We start from the raw sequence: 26,048 nt of genomic DNA on the forward strand, positions 1-26,048 counted from the left end.
CTCCCGCGGCGCGGCTGTGGCAGACGCAGGGCGGGGGGAGGGGGAGGGTCGTCGCTCCTGGCTCCGCCCCCCCCGGAGCCTCACTTCCGGGCGCCAGCAGGCTCCGCCTTGCCCCGGCGGCCGAGAGGTGCCATGGAGCGCCAGGTGAGGGCTCGGCCCGCGGTGCCCGTGGTCCTTGCAGCCCGGGCCGGGCCTGACCCTGGTGTGTCCCCTGCGCAGGTGCTGCTGAACGAGCCCGAGGAGGCGGCGGCGCTGTACCGGGGCCTTAGCCGCCAGCCCACGCTGAGCGCCGCCTGCCTGGGCCCGGATGTCCTCACGCAGTACGGGGGCCGCTACCGGACGGTGCACACCGGTGTGTGTATGGAGGGGAATCGAGTGGCGGGCCCATTCCGGAGCCGTGCACTCGCGTGGAGAGGAAGGAGATGTGGAGGGCTTGCTGCTTAGCAGTGCACACGAGTGTGTGGAGGAAGACGGGGCTTGGAGAAAGTGGGTGTGGGAGGGTGCACCCCTCAGAGGACCCTACATACGGGTGTATGGGGGACGCTGCTCGGTGTGTTGTGGCATGGTGCCCTTGAGTGCATGAGTTGAGGGTGTGGGAGTAGAATTGAGACCGGGATACACGGTGTGGGCCTTTTAGTCTCACCGCTCACCAAATCCCATACACGTGCCTGGCTCCCCTCAAGTTCTGGGATGGGGGTGGGTGCTGGGAACAGACTAGTGGTTTCTCTCTGACATGCCATCAGCTCAGGCCTAGACTTGAGTTGTGGCCAAGTGTTGTCCATCGTGCTTCCAGAACATCAAGACAGACTGCGGAGTTGGGCTGGGCCTTCCTCTTGAGGGGCTGAGAGGAGCCTGTGCTTGGACTGGTCGACTCAAATTTAAGTCTCACGCCTCTCCTCACAGAGTGGACCCAGAGGGACCTGGAACGCATGGAGAACATTCGATTCTGCCGCCAGTACCTGGTGTTCCACGATGGGGACTCAGTGGTGTTCTCAGGGCCTGCGGGCAACAGTGTGGAGACCCGGGGGGAGTAAGTTTGAGGGAAGAAGCTTGTGGGCAAGGCCACAGCCATCTGCAAGCCTTTTATGAAGGCCTGCCATGTGCCTTGGCGCAGGTAGGGCCCTGAAGGTAGGCTAGGAGCCAGGTTCTTGCCCCTTTGAGCTCAAGTGGTCTCTATTGACATGGCCTGATAAGCACTGGAGGCTTTGTCCAAACTTGGGCCTGGATTAGAGCCCATGGGGCTTCAGGGAGGCTGGGGAGAGTAGAGCCTCTGCCCCAGGTAGGAGAGGCAAGGCCAACTGCCATAGTGGAGCTACAAGGGCTGCAGGGGTAGATGTGGGACCAGTCTCAAGAATCTTGTCTAGGAGGTTGTGGCCAGGAAGGGGTAGGATGGGACTGTGTGGGTGGTGACCCTGATCTGCTACCCCATGTCCTCCTCAGGCTGCTGAGCAGAGACTCTCCTTCAGGTGCCATGAAAGCCGTGCTGCGCAAAGCTGGAGGCACAAGCCCTGGGGAGGAGAAGCAGTTCCTGGAGGTGAGTCTGCATGGGACCAGGCAGTGGGCGACTGGGGGCTCAGTCCCACAGATGAGGCTCTGTTGGGGGGCAGGTAACCTGATGCCCAGATGTCCTCAGGTCTGGGAGAAGAACCGGAAGCTCAAGAGCTTCAACCTGTCGGTGCTGGAGAAACATGGGCTTGTGTACGAGGATGGTAGGCAGCTGGCTGGTGAGCAGACAGGGTGGACAGGAGGGGCAGCTGGACCCCAGGGCTCCCCCTGATCAGCCTTCCTTACACCCAGACTGCTTTGGTTGCCTGTCCTGGTCGCACTCGGAGACACACTTGTTGTATGTCGCAGAGAAGAAGCGCCCGAAGGCTGAGTCCTTCTTTCAGACAAAAGCCTTGGACATCAGTGGCAGCGATGATGAGATGGCCAGGCCGAAGAAACCAGACCAGGCCATCAAGGTGCTCATGTTTACGGCCAGTCCATAAAGGCCCTTCTGGGCAGCCTAGGGCTCAGTGTGCTCCCTGCCCACATCGTGCCTGTCAGAACTGGGGAGGCAAGACAGGCTGGACACTGAGTATCTTGTGTTCTTAGGGGGATCAGTTTGTGTTTTATGAAGACTGGGGAGAAAACATGGTTTCCAAAAGCACTCCTGTGCTCTGCGTGCTGGACATCGAGAGTGGCAACATCTCTGTGCTTGAGGGGGTCCCTGAGAGTGTGTCCCCTGGACAGGTTAGCACTGACTCGGCCTGCCTCCCTCCTGGAGTCTGGGGCCCTGCTTGAGCCGCTGCCCCTTGCTCACACTTGCCCCGGGGTTTTGTTTACAGGCATTCTGGGCCCCTGGAGACACGGGCGTGGTGTTTGTAGGCTGGTGGCATGAGCCCTTCCGGCTGGGCATCCGCTTCTGCACCAATCGCAGGTGAGGAAGCAGGGCAGGGCAGGGGGCCTTGCAGCTCAGGTTGGCTCTGAAGCTGAGTGTCTCTCTGGTGGTTCCAGGTCAGCCCTATACAATGTGGACCTCACCGGGGGTCAGTGTGGTAAGTGCTGGTGCCCACCTGTGCTTTGCTGACATATACTGGCCCTGCCAGCCTGCATGATGCTCACATTTTCATCTGGTCTAGAGCTTCTCTCGGATGACTCTCTGGCTGTGTCTTCTCCCCGTCTGAGCCCAGACCAATGTCGCATCGTCTACCTGCGGTACCCATCTCTGGTCCCCCATCATCAGTGTAGCCAGCTGTGTCTGGTGAGCTGGAGGAGGGCGGGCATGGTCAGCACAAGGAAGGGATGGTGGATGAGAGATGAAGGGTCAGCTTCATCTCCCCATGGTCCCCTCAGTGGACCTCCTGTCCTGGGTGCAGTGATGGTGTGAGTTCTGCCTGTTTTCCCAGGGCAGGACCTGGAGGCTGAGAGTGCTGGCATGGGGGGCTTTGCAGTATCAGGACCCACCACCTTAAGAGCATTCTCTGTCTACAGGGGGCAGCAGCTTCAGCTCCTCCCTTTGCTTCTCATATGCCCATGGTCAGACTCTACAAGGGGCTGGGATATAGCCGGCAGTTACAGAGTATTAGTCCTTGCCCAAGAAGAGCTCCTTGGGAAAGTCATAGGCCCCTTTGGACATCTGTCCAGGTCACCAGAAAGGAAATACATCAGGCTTGCCTCAGGTCCTCCCTCCCCTGAGGCTCCCTAGGGCTGTCAGAGAAGAGGATGGGTAAAGAGCTCTGTGCCCTCAGCACACTGCCTGTCCCCTGGTGGCTCTGACCACTGTGTTCTCTTGCAGTATGACTGGTATACCAAGGTCACCTCAGTGGTGGTGGATGTCGTGCCTCGGCAGCTGGGAGGTAAGGGGTGTGTCTCTGGTTGGGTGCAGTGTGGAGCCTGCAGTTCTGTTTTCCTGCCATCTGTTAGCCCCGTGCTGAGTTCTGTCTGAAGTGTCCCTCCCTGCTGGGTCAGCTTCAGGCCCAGCCTGCACAGGGAGTGGGGCCGTCACCACAGGGGACTGTTCTGAGAGAAGGAAGTCAGCTGGACCACAGCCGAGATCAGAGTGGCCCAAGCTGGCAGGGGATTTAGATGGTTTCATCCCCATGTTTCCAGTGGCCAGTTAAAGCCTCTGTTCCAAGGGGTCTCAGAAAGTACACAGGGTTGGAATGTCCTACTTGAAAGGCTCCAAGCTCAAGAGTGCTGCATTGTCCCACCCCCAGCCCCCACCGTAGTGTTTGTCCCATCCAAGCCTTTGAGTCAGTGGGATCTCTGGGTGGGTGGCTCTTGGCTGAGAAGTTCTGGTCAGAGTCTCAAGTGCTCACCACTTTGTTTGGGATCCTGGACCATCCCAAGGACATGAGGTCTCTTTTTTCAGGCCACCTGGTCAGCTCCAGGGGTCCTGTAGAAAAGTTATGGCCTGTTTATCTCTTTGGGTTGGGGGGATGCAGTGGTGGGAATCTGGTCTGAATCCCAGCTGTTCCTTTTCAGCTGTGTGTCCTTGGATGGCGTCCTCGCCTCCCTGAGCTTCCATTTATTATCTGTGGGAGGTGGTAGTCCTTGTCTTCTTTATAGCATTGTAGTGAGGGTTAAATGAATGGAATCGATTCAGCCCCCTCTGCCAGGCACTCTGCTGAGCACCATAATGGACAGACAGACAGGGGTCATCTTGGTTCCAGTACTAGGTGCCTACCAGGGGCCCAATGAGAGCAGCTCATAGGAGAGCCAGTGCATTTCTTCCGAGCAGCTGTGGTCTCTCTCAGAAGCCCTTGAGCTCTGCCTCTCCCAGGCCCTCAGAGGCCTCTGGCCCCGGCCCCCTCTCTAGGCAGCCGCCCATCACCTAGGGCACCCCCATGTGTAGGACTGCCATTCTGTCACAGTTGCAGGCGCCCTGGGCGGGGGGGGGGGGGAGTTCCTCAGCAGCCCAGCCTGCCTCATAGGCTTCACCTCCCACACCTCCATTGTTGGATGTGGCCTCAGCCCTCCCATCTTTGTAGAGAACTTCTCTGGGATCTACTGCAGCCTGCTGCCTTTGGGATGCTGGTCGGCTGACAGCCAGAGAGTGGTTTTTGACTCAGCTCAGCGAAGCCGGCAGGTAAGGGGCCCTCTGTTGAGAGACAGCCCCTCTGACCAGCCTCCAGGGGCCCTGGGCCTGGGGCAGAGCATATGCACACTGCTGGGTGGAATGCCCAGTCCCAAGGTCTTATGAACCCCTTCAGGCCCTGCGTGCCCTGGTGCCCTACAGCAGAGCCCTTGGCCTTTCTTTCTGAGGCAGAGGTGCAGTTCCCCTTCCCCCAGGCATTTCCAGCTGGGGAGCCAGGGGGCTGCCATTAGGTGGGCCCCCGAACACTATACGGGGAGCCCATGGAGATAGGACAGAGGCTTTCTCCTAGGGATCGGGTAGGGACACCCACAGTGCGCCAGGCTTCTTTTTGTTTGAGTATGAGATCATTTGTTCCTCATGCTAGCTCAGGGGCTCAGAGGCATTCCTTTCCTCGCCCAGGGTCCCTCTGTAAGTGGCAATGGGGCTGGGATTTGGGTCCAGGCCTCCAGACCACTACCCGTGGCAACTGAGGAGCCGTTGCCATGGTTGCTTATAGCCCTGGCCTGGCTCCGGGGTCCCTACAAGGGTAGAGAAGAGGTGGGGGGAGGGGCCCAGAGGGCTGGGGGTTGTGGTGCTACATGTGGCCTCCCCTCTGCTTCAGGACCTGTTCGTTGTGGACACCCAGATGGGCACCGTGAGCTCCCTGACAGCTGGTGAGCAGGGCTGTTGTGCAGGCCAGCCAGGCCGGGGGCGGGACGGGAGCTCCGGCGCCTGGGGCAGCAGTGGCACCCTTGGCCACTCTGCACCACTGTCCTGCAGCCTTCACTGCGTCTCGCAAGGACCCTGACCATGCAGGACCTTCCCAGCCAACAGACTGCCTCCCCTGCTCCACTCTGCTCTGCACATCCTGGCCCTGCTTCTCAAACCTACAAAATTCTCTCTTGCCAAGATCTGCCAGAGTCATCCTTCCCCGACCTCCCAAACCTCAGGCGGAGGCAACTCTGCTGTCCCAGGGCCCATGAGAAACCCTGTGTTGGCTCCCTCATCTTCCTCTTCTCTGGGCCTGTGATTCTGCCCCTAAAATGTCTTTGAGTCCCCTACCTGCCCTAACTGTAGTTCTTCTACCACAAGATTCCAAAGTATTGTGCTAAACTGTACCTTGTCATATGGTCTCTGCTGGAGAATCTCCTTGGACCCCACAGCCCAGAATCAGCACCACTCCAACCCCCCAGGCCTAGTTGCCACCCCCGCAGACTGCAGTCATGAAGCTGTGGGTGGACGTGCCATGGGCGTCTGCTGGATGAATGAGGGACTAAGGAGGCTCACCCAGGGCTGTGTGCAGTGGGGTGTTTGTGACAGTCTCTTTGGGGGTGTTCTTTTGCTTCTCGGGGTAAAAGGGGCACCCTGGCATAGAGCCGCCGGCCTGGGACTCTGGCCGTGCAGGGAGTGGGTGGGAAAGGTGGTGGCATCTGCCTTCTCCAGGGGGGTCAGGTGGAAGCTGGAAGCTGCTCACAATTGACCAGGACCTCATGGTGGCACAGTTCTCCACGCCCAACCTGCCCCCAAGCCTGGTGAGTGTTGCTGGGCCCCAGACCAGGAGGTGAGGGTTCTGTGCAGCCCCAGCTCCCCAGGTCAGGCAGCTGGCCTCAGTCTGACTGGGGTTGGTCAGTGTGTGGGAGGCCAAGACGTGGGCCCAGCCCAGCGTGGTCCACAAGGGTCTGACGCCCGTGGAGAGGAACCACCAGGTGTAGGTCTGCTCTATAAAGTACAGGGTGCCTGGGAAAGTGCCCGGTCCTCTGGCAGAACGGAGCACAAGGAGACAGCAGAGCCTAAAAGCTCAGGAGAAAAGGGTGGGTGTTTTTGTGTGAGTGTCTCTGCATATACCAGCTCACAACAGGAGTCTATGATGTACCCTGTGGAGATGGGTAGAAGGCCCAGCATAGTGCGAGCTGCCCATCTCCCACCCTGGCGGAGGTGGAAGGGCAGGGAGGCGGCCAGGCCACCTATGACACACTCTTTCCCCTTGGCAGAAAGTTGGGTTCCTGCCTCCTGCAGGGAAGGAGCAAGAAGTATTGTGGGTGACTCTGGAAGAGGCCGAGCCTATTCCCGACATTTCCTGGGCCATCCGGGTACTGCAGCCACCCCCAGAACAAGAGAACTTGCAGTATGGTGAGCTGGGCTGGGGCAGAGGGACACCTCCCAAGTTCCCCAGCACACAGCATCTGTGGTCACCTTCCCTGCATCCGGGGGGGGTTCTCTGTTCCACTTGTGCATGCTCCTGGGGAGTGGTGTCCGGGTATGTGGGCACCTACTCTGGGTATCAGGGCTGAGCATCACCAAGCCAAATGCTCTGTGGTAGGGAAACCAAGGCCCAAAGACACTGCCTTATTTGAGGTCTCTGACCACATCTCATCCGGAATGCTGTCCTGACAGAGTGGGGCTCCCTAACTAGGACAGGAGTTTCCTGGGGTCCAGGTGTTTCAGACCAGATCTTTCTTTCACCAGTCAGCCCCAGACCTGCAGCTATGGCTCAGGCCTTGGCTGGGAAGCCCCGGGCAGTGGCTCTGGCTCTCCTGACTCCTGCCTTTTCCCTGCAGCTGGCCTGGACTTTGAAGCAATCCTTCTGCAGCCCAGCAACCCTCCAGATAAGACCCAAGTGCCCATGGTGGTCATGCCCCACGGTAGGCATCTGGTCTAAGAGCTGCTGCCCTCCCACTACCCGTCCTGGCTGGTTCTTTCACTCTCTGCTTCATGTCTGCAGGGGGACCCCATTCATCCTTTGTCACTGCCTGGATGCTGTTCCCAGCCATGCTTTGCAAGATGGGTTTTGCAGTACTCCTGGGTGAGTAAGCAGGGCCCTGCAGCAGTGGTAGGGCTGTGGAGGGGGATGGGGTGGACAGGCAGCACGGGTACCACCCTAGTCTCCAGGCCTGTCTGCAGCCTGGACCTGGCAACCATTACCAGGGACTTCCATGGAGAAGGTGCTGTGGTCACTGGGCAACAGCCTTGGATCTCTTGGCCCCTGCGCCTCGACAGTCTGTGGAGCAGCCAGCCCCAAGGCCCACTTCACAGAGGGGTGAAAGTGCGACCAGGGGGCTGGGAATGTCGCTCACCCCCGTCTGGTTCCTTCCTGGCCTCCAGTGAACTATCGTGGCTCCACGGGTTTTGGCCAGGACAGCATCCTCTCCCTTCCCGGCAATGTGGGCCACCAGGATGTGAAGGACGTCCAGGTAGCAGGGACTGGGGCTTCTGGACAGGCTGGAGGGTCACCTGTTGGGGTGTGTTCCATTCGGGCAGGCAGCTGGCTGCAGCACACTCTGCCCCATCCTGTAGTTTGCAGTAGAGCGGGTGCTCCAGGAAGAACACTTCGACGCTGACCGAGTGGCTCTTATGGGTGGTTCCCACGGTGGCTTTCTCTCCTGCCACCTGATTGGTCAGTACCCTGAGACCTATGGTGCCTGTGTGGCGAGGAACCCTGTGATCAACATCGCCTCCATGATGGGCTCCACCGACATCCCTGACTGGTGGGTGTGCTCCACAGGTCCCTGCCCTTCTCTGTGTTGCCTCATCCCCGACACAGAGCCCCCGCAGGCTCCAGGGCTCCTGGGGCTGCTTCAGTGCAGTCTCTTGCAGGTGCGTGGTGGAGGCTGGTTTCCCCTACAGCAGCGACTGCCTGCCAGACCTCAGCGTGTGGGCCGAGATGCTGGACAAGTCACCCATCAAGTATACCCCTCAGGTAGGCAGCCCTCCCCCTGCCTGGTATGCTGCCAGTCTATCCAGAGCCCCGGGCCCTGGTCACCACCACTCCCCACACCCCCAGGTGAAGACCCCGCTGCTCCTGATGCTGGGCCAGGGGGACCAGCGCGTGCCCTTCAAGCAGGGCATGGAGTATTACCGTGCCCTCAAGGCCCGGCACGTGCCTGTTCGGTGAGTGCGGCAGGACAGCCCTGGCAGCTGGTGGGCAGGTGAGCAGGGGAGAGCCCTCCAACCTTAAACATTGCTGCACAACCACTACAGGCTCCTGCTCTACCCCAAAAGCACGCACGCACTTTCGGAAGTGGAGGTGGAATCAGACAGCTTCATGAATGCTGTGCTCTGGCTGCACACGCACTTGTGCAGCTGAAGCCCTCCCTCCCTGCGTGAGCTGGTTGGCATGAGCCGCACTTCGCGCTTGGTGAGCCCCGGGGTCTGGCGGATTGGCGAGAGGATTCCTGGGCTCTGGACCTCATGGATGGGTGAGCCGAGGAATGTAGGCTATATGGTCATAATAAATGAGGACAAAGAGTCTGGTTCCTGCTGGTACTTTGTACCAAGCCATCCCTAACCCCAGGCTCACCGTTGGGGTTCAGAGTACCGTAGGCCCTAGGTGTGCTAACCTTAAGGACCTCACCTACCTCCAGTGTGATGGGGAGGGGACAGTGAGAGGCTCAGCTGCTGCCTGTCAGGGCCAACTGGGATCTCACCAGGCTGGCTCCCTCTGCTGCAGCCTCTTCTGCTAGAAACTGCCCTACACCACCCTTCTCTTACCAGCAGTTTATCTAGGGAACTAGTGAGGCCCTGCCCTTCCACCCCGCTTACAGGCTAAGGTAGTCCTCGAGTGAGGTCTCCCAGCCCAGCTCTGCTGGGCTTGAGCCACCCAGGCCCTAGCAAGGGCATACACCAACTGATTTCCCAGCAGAGGCTAAGAAGCACCCTGCAGAGGTGTAAAGAGGAGAGGCAGCTTTATGTCTGACAGGAAGCTCTGTCCTCTCCCAAGTACATGGGATCAAAGTTGGGCCTAGCCCAGCCGCATGACCTTGTGAATCCAGTCCGTAAACACAGAGACGCGCATGAAGATGGCTGGCCAGCGGGGCCGGGCGCACACTCGGTTGGGGATTATAATTCCCTCCAGGACCCAGCAGTCATGGGTAAAGCAGGCAAGTGGGCCCCCGTAGTCACCCTGGTAGATGGAAGAACTGGTAAGGGGACCCTGGGCCAAGGCAGACAGTAGCCTCCTTGGGGATAAAGTAGTACATTTGCAGGTTCCCGGACCCTCCCTGAGCTGGGAATGGGTGCCCAGCACTGACCTCACAGGCACCCACAGGGGCCAGGAGTCCCTCAGTGCACATCTCATTCTCCCGTACGCGTCCGCGGTGCTTGACGTTACATTCCTGGTTGGAGATGACGTTCAGCGAGGCCACGTTTAGGACATTGTTCCCTGTACCTACGGTGATAAGAATGGGAAGGAGGAGGAGAGGGCCTCTGGGTAGGATCTGAGGCTAGGCCTCCTGGCCTGGGGTAGTCCATGCCCCTGCACGGTGTTCTCTTTCTTACCTTTGGTCTCACCCCAGCCTGCGATCTCACACTTGGTGCCTGGAGGCACCACATACCGCTCAGGGGGTAGGCAGATCAGGGCCACTCGCTGGTTCAGGGTCACAGGTCTTTAATGGGAATGAGGGTGCTCAGCATATAAGCCCACAAGGCTCAGCCCCACCTCACACCTCTTGATTTGTTACACACCTCTCCAGCTTGAGCAGAACAAGCTGGGAGCCTGGGGGCCCGCACACCATCATGGCCACGGGAACCTGCTGCAGGCCTGGCTCCCCCGGCTGTGGGTTCTGGAACAGGGTGCCCAGCCACACCTCATAGCCCATGAGAGGCACATGGCTGGGGGAGAAGTTCTGCTAGATCAGTCATGACTCATAGTCTGCTGCCCCAAGGCTCACCTGGGAAAGGCAGCTAAGGGGAAGACGAAGGCAGGGGGGTGGGACTGGGTCCCCAAACCCAAGGGAGGCTCACCAGGAGGAGAAGCACTGCCGGGCAGTCAGTACCCACTGCTCCTTCACTAGGGAACCCCCACAGAAATGCTGGCCCTGCCTGAAGGAGTAGAGGTTAGGAGAGAACAGTGAGTTCTGGGACACAGGCTGGACTTGGAATCTCTTCACTGGGACCCCTGAGGCCAGGGACAGGTTCCCACCCCCGAGGCGTAAGTGCAGAGGATATAAGCATATACCCTCGGCTCCTCTCTTGGGGAGAGGCAGTTGTGCCTCACCGATTGCGCAAGCTGACTGTCCAGGGCGAGTTCCCAGGCTGGCCCCCCACCACACGCAGCCTGGAGCGCTGCTGGTCCAGGCGGGTCACCCTCTTGCCACACTTGTCAAACACCACCTGGTCTGGGGGATAGAATGGGCCTCGGGAAACTCCGACTGGATGGAGGCCCTTAAGAGGCCCCAACCCAGGCCTGGCACAAGTGCATACCTTGGGGCTCCAGGATGGACGGTGGTTGGTCATCATCTGAAAAACCAAGTTCACCTGCGTTGAGGGAGCCAGACCTCGAAGGTGGAGGCTGGGGGCGGGCCCCGAGGGGGTGTCGCGCTTACCGCAGCGCCGCAGTGCACAGTAGTCGAACGGAGTCCCCGGGTCCGTAGTGTAGCACCAGGGCCCGTGGCTGTCCCTATCCGGGTTCCGGCAAAAGTTCTCCTCCAGATGCGCGTGGGGGGCGGAGGTGGGTGTGAACCTGGGCGGGAGAGGACGCAGAGTCCTAGCAGGGTAATCCCAAACCCCTGCCGGGCTCCAGTTAGAGGGGCGACGGCGTGCCGCCTAGGGCTATGCCCGGGCGGAGCCTGTGGCCTTGGTCCGGGAGGGGCCGGGCGAGCGGACCGACTCACTGCGGCTTGTGCGGCATCTCCGCAGACCAGTGCTGGCACGGGACGCCCTTGCGGGTCCTGCTGACCAAGCCGCGGTACTGCTCCCCCACGCCGTTGTAGCAGTCTGCGGCGGGCGGGGGCGGCCGTCAGCGGGTTCTCGCCCCAGCCCTCCCGCTGCAAGCTCCCAGTCCCAGCTTGGGCCTTACCTTCGGGCCGCAAGTCGTCGACGCAGCGCGGGATCTGGTAGCAGAAGGCGACGCGCATGCCAGGCCGCGACGTAAAGCACCAAGGCGCCTCGGAGCCGTCAGGGTTCCGGCAGAAATTCTCCCGAAGGTCCCTGGGCGGGCGCTTCTCTCAGCTCTTGGTGGGGCGCAGCTCACGGGCCAGCCAGCCTCCGGCTGGAGCCCCGCCCCCCCTGCGCTCCCCCAACCTTCAATCAAGCCCCGCCCCGGGACCCCACTCCTGACGTCCCAGCTGCAAAGGTACGCCCCCCAGCGGCGGCCCGCCACCTCACTTGCAAGCGTATTTCTCCGGCGCAAAACGATGCTGATGCGGGTTCTGCTCGTCCCACCGCTGGCAGGGCACGCCCGCGGCGGTGGTGTTGGCCGTGCCCCGGTAGCCCTCGCCCTTCCCGCGGAAGCAATTGAGCGTCGTGGCCTCGTGGCGCGGCTGTGACTCGGACCCTTGGATGGACGGGTCGGAGCCCGAGGAGGAGCTGAGACCGCGGCTGGGGTTGGAGGCCGAGTCCAACGCCCACGGGCCCACCGCCGGGTCACGCCCAGTCCCTCCTCTCTCCGCAGGCAGGCCACGCCCCCCACGTTTCCCAGGTGCCCTCCCAGGCCCCACCCTCGGGCCCTACCGCAGCGGGGGAGGTCGCAGAACTCTCGCTCCACCTGCGGGTCGGTGGTGTAGCACCAGGGCCGCTCGGAGCCGTCAGGATTCCGGCAATAGTTGTCGTCCAGATCTTTGTCAAGGAACCTGGGGGCGGTAACGGGGCGCGAACAAGATCCTGGGACTCGGGCCCAGGGTGGACCCTGCCGTATTCCCGGGTCCCGCCCCTGGAGTCCTGGGCCCTCCCCTAGCCCGGCCCCCGCGATGCCGCGCCCGCCCACACGTACTTGCCCGGCTCAAAGGGGTGCGCGTGCGGACGCTGCAGGTCCCAGCGCTGACACTCGCGTCCGGACTCGGTGCGGTCCACTGCCCCGCGATAATCCTCGCCATTGCACCAAACGCAAGTGGCTGGAAAGACAGGCCGGTGGGTTCGTAGACGGGCGTGGGCATGTTTCTCCAGTCTCGACCCAGGGCCTCTTACCGTCCCGACAGGACTTGATGCCACAGCTCTGGAAGCGCACTGCAGGGTCTGTCGTATAACACCAGGGACCTCCGGGGTCCCGGTCAGGGTTGCGGCAAAAGTTCTCCTCCAAGCCGTTCCGGAGTGTGGGCGTGTACCTGGGGACAGAGAGCAGCAATTCAAGTGCGTGCTGGGGTCGGGGCAGGCGCCAGGCCGGGCAGGGACCAAGGGGAGGTGTCTGTCTTACTTGTGGTCATTGGGGAACCTATGGCTCCAGTGCTGGCAGGGTAGGCCGCCGATGGTGATGGCCACCGTGCCCCGGTACTTGACCCCATTGTCCATGATGCAGGTCTGCACATAGTCTGGGAGGAAGAGACCCATTGTCAACAAGGCCTGAGGCCTCAGCAGCCCTATCCCTGGCCCACCTTCTCCACAGCCACTTACCTTTCTTTTGGAAGAGGTCACAGCGCCCCGAACGTTTCAGCTGAGTATAGGGTGAGTATTGGGTCCATGGCAGCAGTTGGCAACCGTGGCTGCTCACATTGTAGTGGAAGGCCCTGGAAGGACGAAGCACAGGGTCGCCCAGGTTCACCTGCCTCCCAGTCTTACCTAAGTCCTATGGTCACTCACCTGCAGTCCACTAGGGGCCCGCAACGCCCTGCACACTCCTCAGCATCTGCCACATCCTCTTGCCAAGGCCCGGGCCCCACTGCATGTCGCAGGTGTTGCAATTCCGTACCCCGGAGCACCTGAAAGTCATTCAAGGGCGAGCGCTGCCCTGCGGGGGTGGGCGTGCATGTCAAGTGCATTTGTATCGGCACATCCACACTTCATGCGGGGGATCAAAGCTACAAGGCTTCTGGGATGGACCCTGTGAGCACGTTCAAGGGTCAGACGTGGTAGTTATCACCAGTGGTCAGGTTTACTAGGCAAGGCACTAGGCTCAGGTCTAAAACCGACAGTATAATGAGAGCAGTGATGGTGCTTGCCCTGTGGAGCTTATTTCATCTCAGCAACACTAAGGCTCAGAGCTGTCCTATTACCCAGGCAGAAGCCCAGCCCGGGCATTCTGACTCCACGTCTGACCTCCCATCAGCAGTAGGGCATACGCTAGGTTAGAGGGTTAGATTAGGCTCTTGAGGGATAACTGCCTGCATGTGCCCATGCATCTATGCGGTTCCCACAGTGCCTCAATGCTACAGCAGACATTCTAATTCTAATGCAGACATTCTAATGCAGGCCTGAATAAGCAGTGTCCATATGTATTCCTGGGGCTGCCCAGCTCTGCACAAGAAGCCAAGAGCATTCATTGGCTCCATGCCCAGTAGGAAAGTGAGCTCCTGGCTGGAATAGCAGGATGGGCTCAGGGGTGACCCCTTCCTGAAGGCAAATGGGGATCAGGGTGGGCGGCACTCACCAGGGGCCCCTGAGCACTGCGTCAGAAGCAGCAGGAGTGGGAGCCACCCCATCCTCCTGGCTGGAGGTTGCACTGTGACCCACCACAGCCCTATCCGGGAAGTTGTGAAACCTGTCCCTACAGGATTGGGTGGCTCTGCCTCCACACCCCCACTCCAGGCCTGCTGGAGCCTGACCTGAGACCCAGTGGCCGGAATGGGGGTGGAGCCAGGCCTCAGGTCCCCTGGGTGAAATGCAAGGGCCCTTACTCTGGCACAGTTAGCCCCTGCCCTATGTAGTGGGCAGGTGTTCTGTGGGGACATTTGATGTGCCCTGGGGTGGGGTTGGAAACCCTCTGCGGCTTACGTTGATCTGAAGGGAAGAGTGGTGTGGGCACGTTTGGTGCCAGAGGCTTGGGTTCCAGCCCCTGGGTGGTGCGATACTAATCTTTTCTGAGCCTCAGCTTTTCCCTGTAAAGTGGCATATGTTTCCTGACCCAGCCTCAAAGCAGCCTGCCCCTTTTGCTGACTTATCAGCTCCAGCTGTAGGCAAGTCAGCCCACACCCCTGGCAGCAGAGCCCAGAGAGGCTCCCCTCACCAAGTCACAGTTGCCATCCCAGGAAAGGTAAGCGAGGCGACCTGTCTGGCCTGAATGGGAGTGGGAGTGACAGGTAGCAGGGACCCTGGCCGGTAGCCTTTCAAATGTTCTGGGAATCTCTGGGCCCGGCCTCCACGTAGGGGTAGGAGTTGAGATAAGTGGCCTGGGGCTCCCAGTTAGGACGTAGTACTCAGACCCGGCTGGGCTAGTAGCTTCTTCTGCGCAGGCGGGGGTCGGAGGCGGTTGGGCTGTCGGTGGAGGCCCAAGCCGGGAATCACCCGGCAATCACCCGGCTGGAAACCGCGAGGGGGCTCTCTCGCGCGGACGCCGGGCGCTAGCCGATGCGCGTGCGCGGTAAGCGCGCGGTTTGGCCCTGGACAGGCGCCGTAGAGGAGGCTGGGGGTGTTGTGAGCCGGGGCGCCGCGGCCGAGGCTGGGGGTGAGTGAGGGGCGGCTGGGCTCCGAGCGGGGCGGGTCCCTGCGGCTCCCCTCCCGGCCGTAGCCGGCCCAGTGTGAGGGTGCTCGCCGCCCAGGGCTTGCAGCCTGTGACGCAAGACTCCGGGCTAGAGCTGGCCTGGAAGATCCTCCGGAGCTTGGGGCCGGGCGGGGGCGACTTGGGGGAGACATGCGCTGCTCTCTACGTCCTTGGGCTCCGAGATGGGGTCGGTTCCGTTCCGAGCCCGGATCCCTCGGCGGGGCTGGACAGGATCGACGTGGCAGGGAATCCCTGAGCAACGTCAAGTCCGCCTATCACCTGGATCCTCAGCACCTGACACCCGGAGTGGATGTCTGGAAGGTTTGCTGATCAAATGAGTGACCGGGTCTAATCTGCCCCGCACCTCCTCTGGTGTGAGATGGGCAGCGGTCAGTCATGGACGCCCGCGGAGGGCCCGTCGTAGGCGTAGGCGGCAAGGCGGGACAGTCACCTTCCCCAGGGGCAGGCGTGGTGCAGGCTGTGAATGGGCAAGAGTGTGTGGTAGGAACAGAGGACCTGTGTGAGGTGAGATAAGGAACTGGGCTGCGGAGATGGGAGTGCAGTCGAAGGCAGTGCTAGAAGGCCAGGCTCCAGACTAGAGTTAATAGAACTTTCTGTGATGATGGGAGTGTTCTATATTTTCAGTGTTTAGTACAGTAACCGCTAACCATGTGTGGTTACTGAGTTTTTGGAATGTGGCTAATATGAGAAGTTGAATTTTTAATTTTTAAGTTTTAATTCAAATGTAAAGAGCTGTACATGGCTAGCAGCTACTGTGTTGGACAGCACAGCTCCAGATCACTGAAGCAGTCACCAGCGACTTAGTGCATCTTCTGAAACAGCTGCAGCAACACCATGACATGTGTGGGGTAGACAGCAGTGGGAAGAGCAGCAGGGTCTGCAGTGACGACTGGGTAAGGGTGGTGCTCTGATGGGCAAAAGGCTGGGCGTGCGAGTGGGAAGAAGAAAACTAGCAGGCCTGTGGACAAGAGCAGGGAAGATCCTGGCCTTGGGTGTCAGCAGGACTTAGAGCTGGAGATGGCACCAAGCCCTTGGACGATGGACCACACTTAGGGGAAGGTGGTGTAGGGTTCTCTCTACTGGATATAAGCTAGACCCGGTGTGGCTTACAACTGAGAAGGAAACAGGGTCTCTCTGTCTCTAGGCCACCTCACTTTGGACACTTGGGTCTCATTTTTTTGGGTTGAGACATTTAGTTTGGTGCAACAAACCTGTACTGTCAGGCCCTATGCTGAACCCTGGAACGTGGTGGGGTCCCTATCCACCCTTCCTGTGTAGGAACTGGGAGGCCCTGCTCTCTTGTACCCTGGGGTTGGTTTGTGTGTGAGTGTGCATGCACCTGACCTCACCTGCTCCCAGGCCTTCTTGCCACCCCAGAACTGAGGTCATTATGGGGGCCCTTGGCTGGCTTCAAATAGACAAGCTCTGCCTCTGGCTCAGCCCCCCAGGACTGCTGGCTGCCCGCAAGAGATGAAGGATGGCGTCCAAGGGGTCCAGCATGTCTTTCTCCCGCAAGAGCTATAGGCTGACATCAGATGCTGAGAAGTCCAGGGTCACAGGTAAGGGCTGGCAGGGCTGGGAGGAGGCTCCTTGTGTTGAGGGAAGGAGAAGGAAAAGACAAAGGCAGTAAAGCCCCAGGTCTCGTAAGCTGCAGGCCCTGCTGCACCCCTTGTACCTGTGAGCCAGCTCCTCTTCAGCTGGCCTGGGACCAGGGGCCTTGAGGGCCAGCACAGTCTGGGAGCCGCACTGACCATGCGACCCTTCTCTCCCTCTCCCCTGTGGCACAGGCATCGTGCACGAGAAACTACTGAATGACTACCTGCACCGCATCTTTTCCTCTCCTGAGCATGTGCCCACTGCAGCCACCAGCAGGTATGGCCCTGTGGGTAGCCCCTCACTCCGAAGGACCAGACCAGAGGCTCTGGGTAGACTGGCTTGGGTTCTGTTCTCACTCTGCCATTCCTGGCTATGAGACCTCTGGCCAGAGAGTCTGCATTCCAGCCTCTGTTTCTTCCTCTCCCCTGGCCAGGTTAGTACCTTCCTTCTGAGGGGGTTGTGGAGGTTAGGGAGGTGGTGCACATGCAGTCCTTAGGATAGCAGCTCACCCCTACTCCACAGTCAGCATCTGGTCCATGTGTGCCGCTGCCCACACTTCGGTCCCATCCCGGTCCTCTGTAACCTCCACCTGAACCTATAAAGTGCAGACCCTACCAGCCTCTTTTCCCTGCAAGTTGAGTGCATTTAAGCTTAGTCCAGATTAAAGTTACAAGTGCACTTGAGCAGAAACTTAGAAGAAAAAGAAAAAAAAAATCTCTTATCTTGTTATTCTGACATGACTGCTTAAGGGTGATTTCTTTCTGTTTTTCTTATCTTGTGATGTTTGTAGTTTGGATTATGCTGTGTAGAAATTTTTTAAAACTTCTGTTATCTTCAATTTTTTTTTAAGATTTTATTTTTATTTTAGAGAAAGAGCACATGGGCCAGTGAGCCCATGAGGGGGAAGGGGCAGTGAGGGAGGGAAAGGGAAAGAATCTCAAGCAGACTCTGCGATGCATGGGGCTTGATCTCATGACCCTCAGATCATGACCTGAGCCAAAACCAAGAGTCGGACACTTAACTGACTGAGCCACACAGTCACCCCCACCTTCAGTTCTTAAAAAAAAAAAAAAAGTTTTATTGAGGAATATTTGACGTGTGATAAACTACATGTATTTAAAGGGGAAAATATAGTAAGTTTTGATCCAGATAACCTGTGAAACCCATCAAGCTAGTGGACAGGTCCCTCACCTCCAAAAGTATACAGAAGTTTAGATCCTATCTTTGTCATTAAACGTTTTCTCCTGAGTGGTTTTTTGTTTCTGAATTCTGAATTAATCTTGGTGGGCATCTTTTAGGGCCTGGGGTCTGCTGTAGCCTTTAGCACTGCCCCTGGTTTGGAGGGGCTTTTGCTTTTGTAAACAGTGCTGTGAAGAGGTGCCGAGAGTTGGAATCATGCGGCTGGAGCATTTGAACTGCAATCACTTTTAAGACTGTTGCTAGGTTCCTTCTTTAAAGGGTCACATGGATTCTGCCTTCCTGCAGTGAGGCATGGGTGTCCTTATCCCAGCCCCCTGGCCAGCTGGGCTCTTCTGTCTTCCATGGTCTCTGCTCTCTGGGCAGGCACAAAGGACAACACTGTCACCTGTTCCATTTAAGTGGCTGCGGTGGCCATAGGATTCCCACTTGTGGAGGGCCACTGCCCACCTCCACGCCAGCCCCAGTCCTGGCCTGTTCCCAAGGCCATCTGATCCTTGCCTCATGTGATATCAGAAATGGTCGTGCTGTCACTGGTTCTCTGGCTGCCAGGAGGGAGAGCAGGTGGCGGGGCCATCACTCAGCGCTTGTGTGGATGCAGAGCCCTGGGCCGGGACCTAGGTGATCCAGAAAGGGCAGACAAGTGCTGGGTTGGCCAAAGGGCAGTGCTGAGTCTCAGCCCGGCTTCCCCAACTGCTCTTCAGAGCAAGCACAAACCCAGAGCAGCCCTCCCAAGTGGGGGCCCATGAGCACTGCCATGATGGAAGCCTTTATCCCTGGGCCCGTTGGGGTCTTCAGAGATGGGGTTGGCTGAAACTTTCCGTGCTACTGGTGGGGCACCCCATGGCATGGCCACCACCTGGCCTTGGCTTGGGGTTTAACGGGAATGGGGAGGAGGCTTCGTGCGTCTCTACCTCTTACAGCTCAGTAGTAGCTCACGGCAGGGGGGCATGTGGTTCCTGAGGCTGGGTTGACGCTACCTTGCCAGACAGTGGGTGCTTTGGCCCATCTCTGTCCCCTCCCAGAGCCTACCGTCTTGGCCAGAGAGTGGGGAAGGAGCTGGGACCAGAGGTGGCAGAGTAGGTGCCAGCAGTCTGTGGGCTGGACCCAGATGGGCGCCAGTCTCTGTTCTACTCGAGCCCTGCTAATTACTGCCACCCCATTCCCTGCTATTCTTAGCAGCTGTACTCAGGACAGAGCTGGCCAGCATCAGGCAGAGGCCTTTCTCCTGTGAGCATGTGCACTGGGAGGATAGGGGGCCACTCAGATTTCTCCAGCCTCTGTGGCTGGAGCAGACGGTGGATAGGCAGGCCATATGCTCTGTTCCTGTACAGGTGGATACAGGACAGAGCCAGCTAGCAGCTCAGAGGGCTCAGCCCTTCATCCTCCCAAGGCCTGTCTCATTCGGCACAGACTTCCCTGGCTGGGACCACAGGCCTGGGGTCAAGGGCCAGCCTAGCTGATATTGGTATGGCCCACCTTGGGGATCAGTACTTCTCCCGGCCTTTCTCTTCCAGGCAAATTAGCACAAAGCCCCCTTTGAGGGTGGACGGGTTATGGGCCATGCAGGGAGCATGCATTATGCTTTGGAATCTTCCCAGCCTCTCTGACATGCAGCTGCTCCCTTTTTACAGATGAGGGAATTAAGGCTGAAGGAGGGCTCGTTTTAAGTCCTGCGGTGCACCACACTAGACTAGTACTTTTTAGTTTAGTGGATAACCCGGCCTTCTGGCCCCTGGCATGCCAGAATCTAGGACTAGACACAATGCTTTTACTGGAGTCTGGGCAGCCACTGTCTGAAGCTCAGAGGAACGGGAGCGGGAGAGGGGTTTAGTGTCATCTGGCTGGTTTCAAGGACTTTTGGGCCCCTCACAGCCTCTGCTCTCCCCCAGGAAACCCCTGAACTTCCAGAACCTGCCAGAGCATCTGGACCAGCTGTTACATGTGGAAGATGAGGATGAGGAGAGCCAGGGTATGTGGCAGTGTCTGGAATGGGATTAGGGGAGCCAGGCTGGGCTCTGGGGGTCCTTGGGCGTGCCCTCTGTGCATTCTGTCAGACCCTGTGCCCTGCCCAACCCCACATCTACCTCTCCTTTTCAGGACAGGTTGAAGGCCGGCTTGGCCCATCCACTGTGGTCCTGGACCACACAGGTGGCTTTGAGGGGCTTCTTCTGGTGGACGATGACCTCCTGGGGGTGAGTGAACGCAAGGCGAGGGGCCCCAGGTCCAAGCCCTTCCTGACATCCCCAAGCTCCTCCTGATGGGGCCTTGGTCTCTTTACCTTTTCTTTATGGGGTTATAGCCACAAACCCCTCCTGATGGGCTCATTGAGTCCTCAGCCCCCAAACCCTCCTGACACGGCCCTGAAACCTTCTTGATGCGACTCCGGCCCTAAGCTCTTCCCAACACAGCCATGACCCCCTCCTGTCATGCTGCTGACCTAGAATCCCTTCTGACACAGGCCTAGGCCTTCCCACCCTGTTCAGGCTCAGTGCAGTATTGGCCATGACAGGCAGGCACCACCAACACCAGCTGAGTTGGGGATGGGGCCCTTCCCCCTTGGGGAGGCAGTCTGTGTCCTGGAGAGAAGGCTGACCATCCCTACTCTTCCCCTAGGTGATCGGACACAGCAACTTTGGTACTATCCGCTCTACCACGTGCGTGTACAAAGGTGAGACCACGCTCTGCTGCGGCCCGGGTCGTGGGGAGGGGATCTGTGGGCCCCCGTCCGAGGCAGGAGGCAGTCTTTGTTCACCTGCTAGGCCTGACTTGGCTAATTCCAGGGAAATGGGTCTACGAGGTGCTCATCTCCTCTCAGGGGCTCATGCAGATTGGCTGGTGCACTATCAACTGCCGCTTCAATCAGGAGGTACGTGTGGGAGAGGCCCCCTCCCAGGGAGACCTGCTGCTGCTGCAGGCCTCACCGGGGCGCAGGCAGCCCACCGGACTGTGCGAGGTCTGCTCTGGACTGTAACCCAGACTGCCCTCTGGAGGAGGAATGCGTCCCACCCCATCCTAGGGCCACCCAGCCCAGGCAATCTCTCCTTGTCGCAGAGCATCGGCCTCTTTCTCTAGAGCTCTGTGGGTCCAAGGTTGATGGCCTGTGGGCTCTGGCCCTGCTCCTAACCTACCCCCTGGACCTTATGGACATTTCCTCCTTAGGAGGGGGTTGGAGATACACACAACTCCTATGCCTATGATGGCAACCGGGTGCGCAAGTGGAATGTGACCACGACGAATTATGGCAAGGTAAGGGCCGAGACCCCTGTAGCCTACCTGCCCATGTCCATCCTCACAGCTTGGGATCACTGGGCAGCCGCGAGAGACTGTAGGGCACGGGGTTGGGGGGGAGGGGGCAAGGACTCAGGTCCTCTGTACTTACGGTCACCTCGTGGTAGTGCAGACACAGCTGCGGGGGGCAGAGTGGGCAGGCTTCTGGGCTTCTGTGCATCTGTAAGACCTCCTCCCCTGGCAGGCATGGGCAGCGGGGGACATTGTGAGCTGCCTCATCGACCTGGATGATGGCACCCTGTCCTTCTGCCTGTGAGTCTCCTGCCTTTACCCACAGGCCTGACCTCTGGGGCCTCCCTGAGCTGCCCTCAGTTTCCCAGTCCCCACCAGGGGGCCAGGCCGACTGTGGTATCCTGGGGGTGGACAGCCGCAACAGGGTCTGGCTCCCTGGCTCGTTTCAGCTACATCATTCTTAGCACTGGCTCACAGGCCTTCCCTTCTGCTCCAGGAATGGCGTGTCACTGGGCACCGCTTTTGAGAACTTGTCCAGGGGCCTGGGCATGGCCTACTTCCCAGCGATCAGCCTCTCCTTCAAGGAGTCCGTGGCCTTCAACTTTGGCAGCCGTCCCTTGCGATATCCTTTTGGGAAGAAGTCTGGACTGCATGGAAGCTCTTGAAGCAAGGGATGAGGGGCTTCCTGCCACAGGAGTTCTCTGGGCTGGTGGTGGGGCCATGGCTGCTGTGAGCAGAGAGGAGGGTGCAGCTTAGGTTGGTGCTGAGGAGCATGGTTCTTGCGGTAGGCTCATTTGGTGGGTACCGTTGTGGTCCGTGTGGAACAGAGGAGAACGGGAAGCAGCAGGAGAAGTTGGGGCCCGCGGAGACAGAGGAAGAGCTCAGAGGGAGAGCGTGCCAGGCACTCTGACTTCCCAGTGCTGCCCTGGGGCCCAGGCCCCTCCTCAGGGGTCTCAGTGGAGAGGGGTGGGGGGTGTCTGAGCCCCAGACCAGGTATTGGCGGCTTAACTCTGTGCCACCTACCCAGTGGCAGGCTACCGGCCCCTGCAGGACCCGCCACACGCTGACCTGGTGCGGGCACAGAAGTTGCTGGGCTGCTTCCGGGCAGTGCTCAGCGTGGAGCTGGACCCTGTGGTAAGCTGGGGTCTGGCCGGGCGAGTTGGGGGCCTTCTGCAGCCCTCTGCCCCTCACCGTCCCCCCCCCCGCCACCTCCCACGCAGGAAGGCCGGCTGGTGGAGAAGGACAGCTCTGAGTGGCAGCTGCAAGGCCAGCCCACCGTCCTCCTCACGCTGGCCCACATTTTCCATCGCTTCGCGCCGCTCCTGGTGAGGGCACGTCCGGGAGGGGCAGAGGCAGACTGTGGTAGAAGTGCCTGTGCTAGGGGCTGGGGAGCTGACGTGCGTGAGGTTTGGCACCATACCCTGGCTGGGGCGCCCTGTGACCAGAGCCCTCAGCCCTCAAGGATGTCACCCAGGGGAGGAGGAGATGCTTCCAGCTGAGGGTATTGGGGGAGGTCTTAGAAAGAAGATTGACGGGGAATGACACGACCGGCTAAGGGAACTGTGTGTGCGAAGCGTCGAGGAGCTCTGGGGCGGTGCCTTCCTGTGTCTCACTCAGACCCCAAAGGGCTTATCTCTGTCTTGGGGTTGCTCAAGTGAGCCCGGGAGTCTATCTGTGCCTGTGGCCTTGGTGACGTGCCAGGACAGGGGTGCCCTGAGTGGGGCAGAGGGCCACTGCCTCACCCGTGCCCGCCCTTGGTGCAGCGCAAGGTATACCTGGTAGAGGCTGTGCTCATGAGCTTCCTGCGCGGCGTCGTGGAGGCGGGCACCCCCGCACAGGCTCAGTCCGTGGTGCGTCAGGTCCTCGATCTCCTGTGGCTCTTCATGGAGGTGAGGCTCCTGACTTCCGGCCTTGGGTCAGGATATCAGGCTCCACCGAGCTGGGGGAGGTGCAGGGAGGGCTTGGGAAAGGACCCACAGATGGCTGTCTTGGCGCCTGGCCTCCGCTGGGCAGGCATGCAGCACGGCATCTCTCCCCCAGGACTACGAGGTACAGGACTGCCTCAAGCAGCTGATGATGTCCCTGCTGCGGCTTTACCGCTTCTCACCCATCGTCCCGGACCTGGGCCTACAGGTGGGAGCACCTGCCCCTGCCCTGAGCCCTCTGGGCCTTAGCCCCGCCCAGTCTGAGCACCCCCTCCCTACAGATCCACTACCTGCAGCTCACCATCGCCATCCTGAGGCATGAGAAGTCCCGCAAGTTTCTGCTCAGCAATGTCCTGTATCCTCCCCTTGCCGCCAGGCAGGCCAGATGTGTGGTGTCCTCTGGGCTCGGTAGGGGCCAGGGAGGGCAGTGTACCTCTGGCCAGGGGTCCCCAGGGAGGCTCGGGACCAGAGCCACCCAATGTGTGAGTCCTTATTCCAGGACCCAGCCTTCCCAGCATCTTGTCTGCGGAGCAGGGGCGTAGAACAAGGGGCCCTGGCCAGCCTGAGCAGGGCTTACCAGATGGCTGCAGACACTGGCACCACATGGAGGTGTGGGGGCCTCACTGGGGCCTGACCTCTGCAGCCAAAGCACTGCTCCTTATCCAAGTCCCGTGGCGGGGCTTCCTACAAGACTGTGTAGGACTCTGCTCTCCCAGCTTCCCAGCAGTGTTGAGGACCGTGTCACGGCGGGGAAGGCCCTGGCGGAGAAGCCTGGGCTGGTAGCTGTCTGCTCTGTCTGGGGTCTTCAGCCTCCAGGAGGCAGACACAGCTGGGAGACGGGGAGACCGCCAGGCCCTCTCTCCAGCCTGTGCCCCGGTCTTGAGCTCCCATGACAAGCCTTTGTCATCGCTTGCTGGGAATTGGGCTGAGCGGGCTTGACAGCCATGGCTCTTCATCAGGGCCCAGAGTCAGGGGAGACGGGCTTATAGCAGCGATGGTACCCCTAAGGGTGGGAGAACATGGTGGGCACATGAGGAGATAGGCGGGTTAGGGGACAGCTTCCCAGAGAGAACGCCTGAGGGCGGATGGCTCACCCTTTGGCGAGCAGAGCTCTCCCTTGACAACCACCAGCTTCGACGTGCTCCGGTCCGTTGTCTTCTTTTACATCAAGAGCCCCTTGCGAGTGGAGGAGGCTGGCCTGCAGGAGCTCATCCCCACCACTTGGTGGCCCCACCGCTCCGGCAGGGAGGTGGGCCTACTGAGAGGGGCGGGCAGGGTCACAGTGAGGGCTGGCCCAGACTATCTGAGCCACCTGGCACTGAGCACGTGAGGCCCCTTCCCTGGCCTGGTCTGTGGGGTGGGGGCGGGGGTCTCCTGTCTGAAGCAGGCCCGGTTAAGTCCTGGGTGAGCCCTGCTGTCTTCCATCCCCTGCCCCTGCCCAGGGCAAAGACAGTAAGGACGTGAAGGATGAGACGGCTGAGGAGCGCGTGCGGAGGCGTGCCTACGAACGGGGCTGCCAAAGGCTCAAGAAGCGCATCGAAGGTCGGCCCCCTACCTGGGGCACTGGGGAGGGGGTGGAGGATTTGTGTGTGTATGTACTGGGGGGCCCTTGGTAGTGACCAGGTCTGGATTGGGCTTGTGGGACCCTGGGAGTGGAACCCAATCCAAACCTGCCATCCCGTCCCATCCCTGGGAGCCTGAGGGCAAGGCCCTGGCTGAGAAGGGCTCAGTGTCGTGTTTCCCACCCTGCCCCCAGTGGTGGAAGAACTACAGGTCCAGATCCTGAAGCTGCTGCTGAACAATAAAGATGATAACGGGGTGAGTGACTCCCAGACCCCTGCGTGGGTCCTTGGCAGGGAAGGGGGCCGGTCCTGGACCCTGAAGCCCAGAGGGCAGGCACTGGCTTGGGTTCCCATGGCAGGGCCCAGGCTGCACTGAGCTAGTCCACTCTGGGACCAGCTTCTTACAGCCTCATTTTTCCTTGCACCGAAGGGTGAAGCTTCTAGGTACATCTTCCTGACCAAGTTCCGAAAGTTTCTACAGGAGAATGCCAGTGGCCGGGGGGTAAGTGTCCACTAGGCCAGCCCGCCGTGGCCCCCTGGCTGTGCTGACGGGTCTGCAGCCTTCTGGCACCTCTCCGCCTGCCGCGTCCCCACCTCGTCTTGCTCTTCCTCTGCTGCCCTGCTCTCCGTGCTCCGCTCAGGGCCGGCCTCAGATGAGGAGTGACTTGGCTCTGGGCTGGCATAAAGGCGTATCCTGTGGCCTGTGCCCGCAGAACATGCCCATGCTCTGCCCCCCTGAGTACATGGTCTGCTTCTTGCACCGGTTGATCTCTGCCCTGCGCTACTATTGGGATGAATACAAGGCCTCAAACCCTCGTGCCGCCTTCAGTGAGGGTGAGTGGGGCCAGGCCTCTGATCAGAGAGGCTGGGCAGGGCTGCCCCTGGTGATGGTGTGGAGTGCGGAGCTGACGGTGGGGTGGGGATGGAGCTGCCCCCGGCTTCCTGCCCCACTGAGTTCTCTCCTCCTGATGGGTGGCTTTTCCAGCGGGCAGTGGGAGCCCCACGCTGGAGGAGTGCCAAGCCCATGTTCACTCTGTCCCCACAAGTTCCTGCCCATTCCGGGCTCCTCTCCTCAGTCCCAGCCCATCCACTCCTCTGCAGTCCTTTGTAGAGGATGTCGTGGGCAGGCTCTGAGGTGCTGGGGGCTGTGTTTGTGGGGGACAGGGTCCTCAGGGTCAGTGAGAGCCGCGCTTGCCTGGGACTGCAGGATATCCACAGGGCTGGGTAGGGTCCTCTCTGAATGTGAGCGCAGCCAGAATGCGCCCCTTATCCCAGCCCGTGCCGTCGCTGACACTGACCTGAAATGGTGGAGGGCGGGGAAGCCATGCTGTGTGCCTGGGCGGGTGGGTGGCCGAGGCCAGGGGTCCCCTCAGTGCTAAGCAGTGTAGAGGGCTGGCTTCTCAGTGAGTCTACCTGCCTGGCTCACTGCTGGCTCACGCCCCCCCCCCACCCCCCCCGCCCTCGCAGAGGCCTACATCCCGCCCCAGGTGTTCTATAATGGTAAGGTAGACTACTTCGACCTTCAGCGCCTGGGAGGCCTCCTCTCACACCTTCGGAAGACCCTCAAAGGTGCGTGCAGGCCTGTGGGCAGTGGGCAGGAC

General features: G+C 59.9%; 3 protein-coding genes across 10 annotated transcripts in view; 2 read left to right on the top strand and 1 right to left on the bottom strand.

Moving 5' to 3' along the window:
• The first annotated feature begins 85 nt into the window (after positions 1-85).
• On the top strand, positions 86-8,803 carry APEH (acylaminoacyl-peptide hydrolase). 5 transcript variants are annotated; one of them, XM_027583849.1, is made up of 22 exons: positions 86-144; positions 220-352; positions 904-1,030; positions 1,441-1,534; positions 1,634-1,724; positions 1,855-1,961; positions 2,095-2,232; positions 2,328-2,419; positions 2,497-2,537; positions 2,622-2,743; positions 3,278-3,338; positions 4,473-4,570; positions 5,181-5,232; positions 6,002-6,090; positions 6,550-6,688; positions 7,117-7,200; positions 7,281-7,361; positions 7,661-7,749; positions 7,853-8,043; positions 8,153-8,255; positions 8,340-8,446; positions 8,537-8,803. In XM_027583849.1, exons 1-22 carry the CDS (start codon positions 133-135, stop codon positions 8,640-8,642), a joined length of 2,157 nt encoding a protein of 718 aa, XP_027439650.1. In that variant the 5' UTR covers positions 86-132; the 3' UTR covers positions 8,643-8,803. The 5 variants fall into 5 exon arrangements, with proteins under 5 accessions (XP_027439650.1, XP_027439649.1, XP_027439652.1 ...); XM_027583848.1 differs by having other exon boundaries at positions 1,634-1,709; positions 1,798-1,961; XM_027583851.1 differs by having other exon boundaries at positions 1,634-1,709.
• Positions 8,804-9,183: 380 nt separating this feature from the next.
• Positions 9,184-14,704, bottom strand: MST1 (macrophage stimulating 1). 2 transcript variants are annotated; one of them, XM_027583854.1, is made up of 19 exons: positions 14,430-14,704; positions 13,854-14,301; positions 13,067-13,214; positions 12,881-12,993; positions 12,684-12,798; positions 12,458-12,594; positions 12,264-12,384; positions 12,005-12,123; positions 11,660-11,828; positions 11,352-11,482; positions 11,167-11,269; positions 10,879-11,015; positions 10,757-10,792; positions 10,551-10,671; positions 10,298-10,375; positions 10,019-10,165; positions 9,833-9,939; positions 9,586-9,722; positions 9,184-9,458 (listed from the first exon to the last, which is right to left on the bottom strand). In XM_027583854.1, exons 2-19 carry the CDS (start codon positions 14,152-14,154, stop codon positions 9,297-9,299), a joined length of 2,382 nt encoding a protein of 793 aa, XP_027439655.1. In that variant the 5' UTR covers positions 14,155-14,301; positions 14,430-14,704; the 3' UTR covers positions 9,184-9,296. The 2 variants fall into 2 exon arrangements, with proteins under 2 accessions (XP_027439655.1, XP_027439654.1); XM_027583853.1 differs by having other exon boundaries at positions 13,854-14,704.
• Positions 14,705-14,803: 99 nt separating this feature from the next.
• RNF123 (ring finger protein 123) overlaps positions 14,804-26,048 on the top strand; it is a 29,396-nt gene continuing 18,151 nt past the window's right edge. For 2 of the 3 annotated variants that reach the window (XM_027583833.1, XM_027583831.1), the window contains exons 1-21: positions 14,804-14,867; positions 16,365-16,483; positions 16,712-16,796; positions 19,610-19,689; positions 19,818-19,912; positions 20,334-20,388; positions 20,501-20,586; positions 20,880-20,966; positions 21,193-21,260; positions 21,457-21,582; positions 21,980-22,094; positions 22,181-22,285; positions 22,724-22,849; positions 23,001-23,093; positions 23,167-23,240; positions 24,017-24,134; positions 24,328-24,427; positions 24,642-24,703; positions 24,878-24,949; positions 25,161-25,281; positions 25,915-26,016. In XM_027583833.1, the coding sequence (XP_027439634.1) occupies positions 16,402-16,483; positions 16,712-16,796; positions 19,610-19,689; positions 19,818-19,912; positions 20,334-20,388; positions 20,501-20,586; positions 20,880-20,966; positions 21,193-21,260; positions 21,457-21,582; positions 21,980-22,094; positions 22,181-22,285; positions 22,724-22,849; positions 23,001-23,093; positions 23,167-23,240; positions 24,017-24,134; positions 24,328-24,427; positions 24,642-24,703; positions 24,878-24,949; positions 25,161-25,281; positions 25,915-26,016 (1,852 nt within the window). In that variant the 5' untranslated portion in view covers positions 14,804-14,867; positions 16,365-16,401. The remainder of the gene's footprint in view (positions 14,868-16,364; positions 16,484-16,711; positions 16,797-19,609; positions 19,690-19,817; positions 19,913-20,333; positions 20,389-20,500; positions 20,587-20,879; positions 20,967-21,192; positions 21,261-21,456; positions 21,583-21,979; positions 22,095-22,180; positions 22,286-22,723; positions 22,850-23,000; positions 23,094-23,166; positions 23,241-24,016; positions 24,135-24,327; positions 24,428-24,641; positions 24,704-24,877; positions 24,950-25,160; positions 25,282-25,914; positions 26,017-26,048) is intronic. The other variant, XM_027583832.1, reaches the window with a different exon arrangement.

The sequence above is a fragment of the Zalophus californianus genome, chromosome 1 (genome assembly GCF_009762305.2).
Source record: "Zalophus californianus isolate mZalCal1 chromosome 1, mZalCal1.pri.v2, whole genome shotgun sequence".
In the NCBI taxonomy this organism is placed as follows: Eukaryota; Metazoa; Chordata; class Mammalia; order Carnivora; family Otariidae; genus Zalophus; species Zalophus californianus.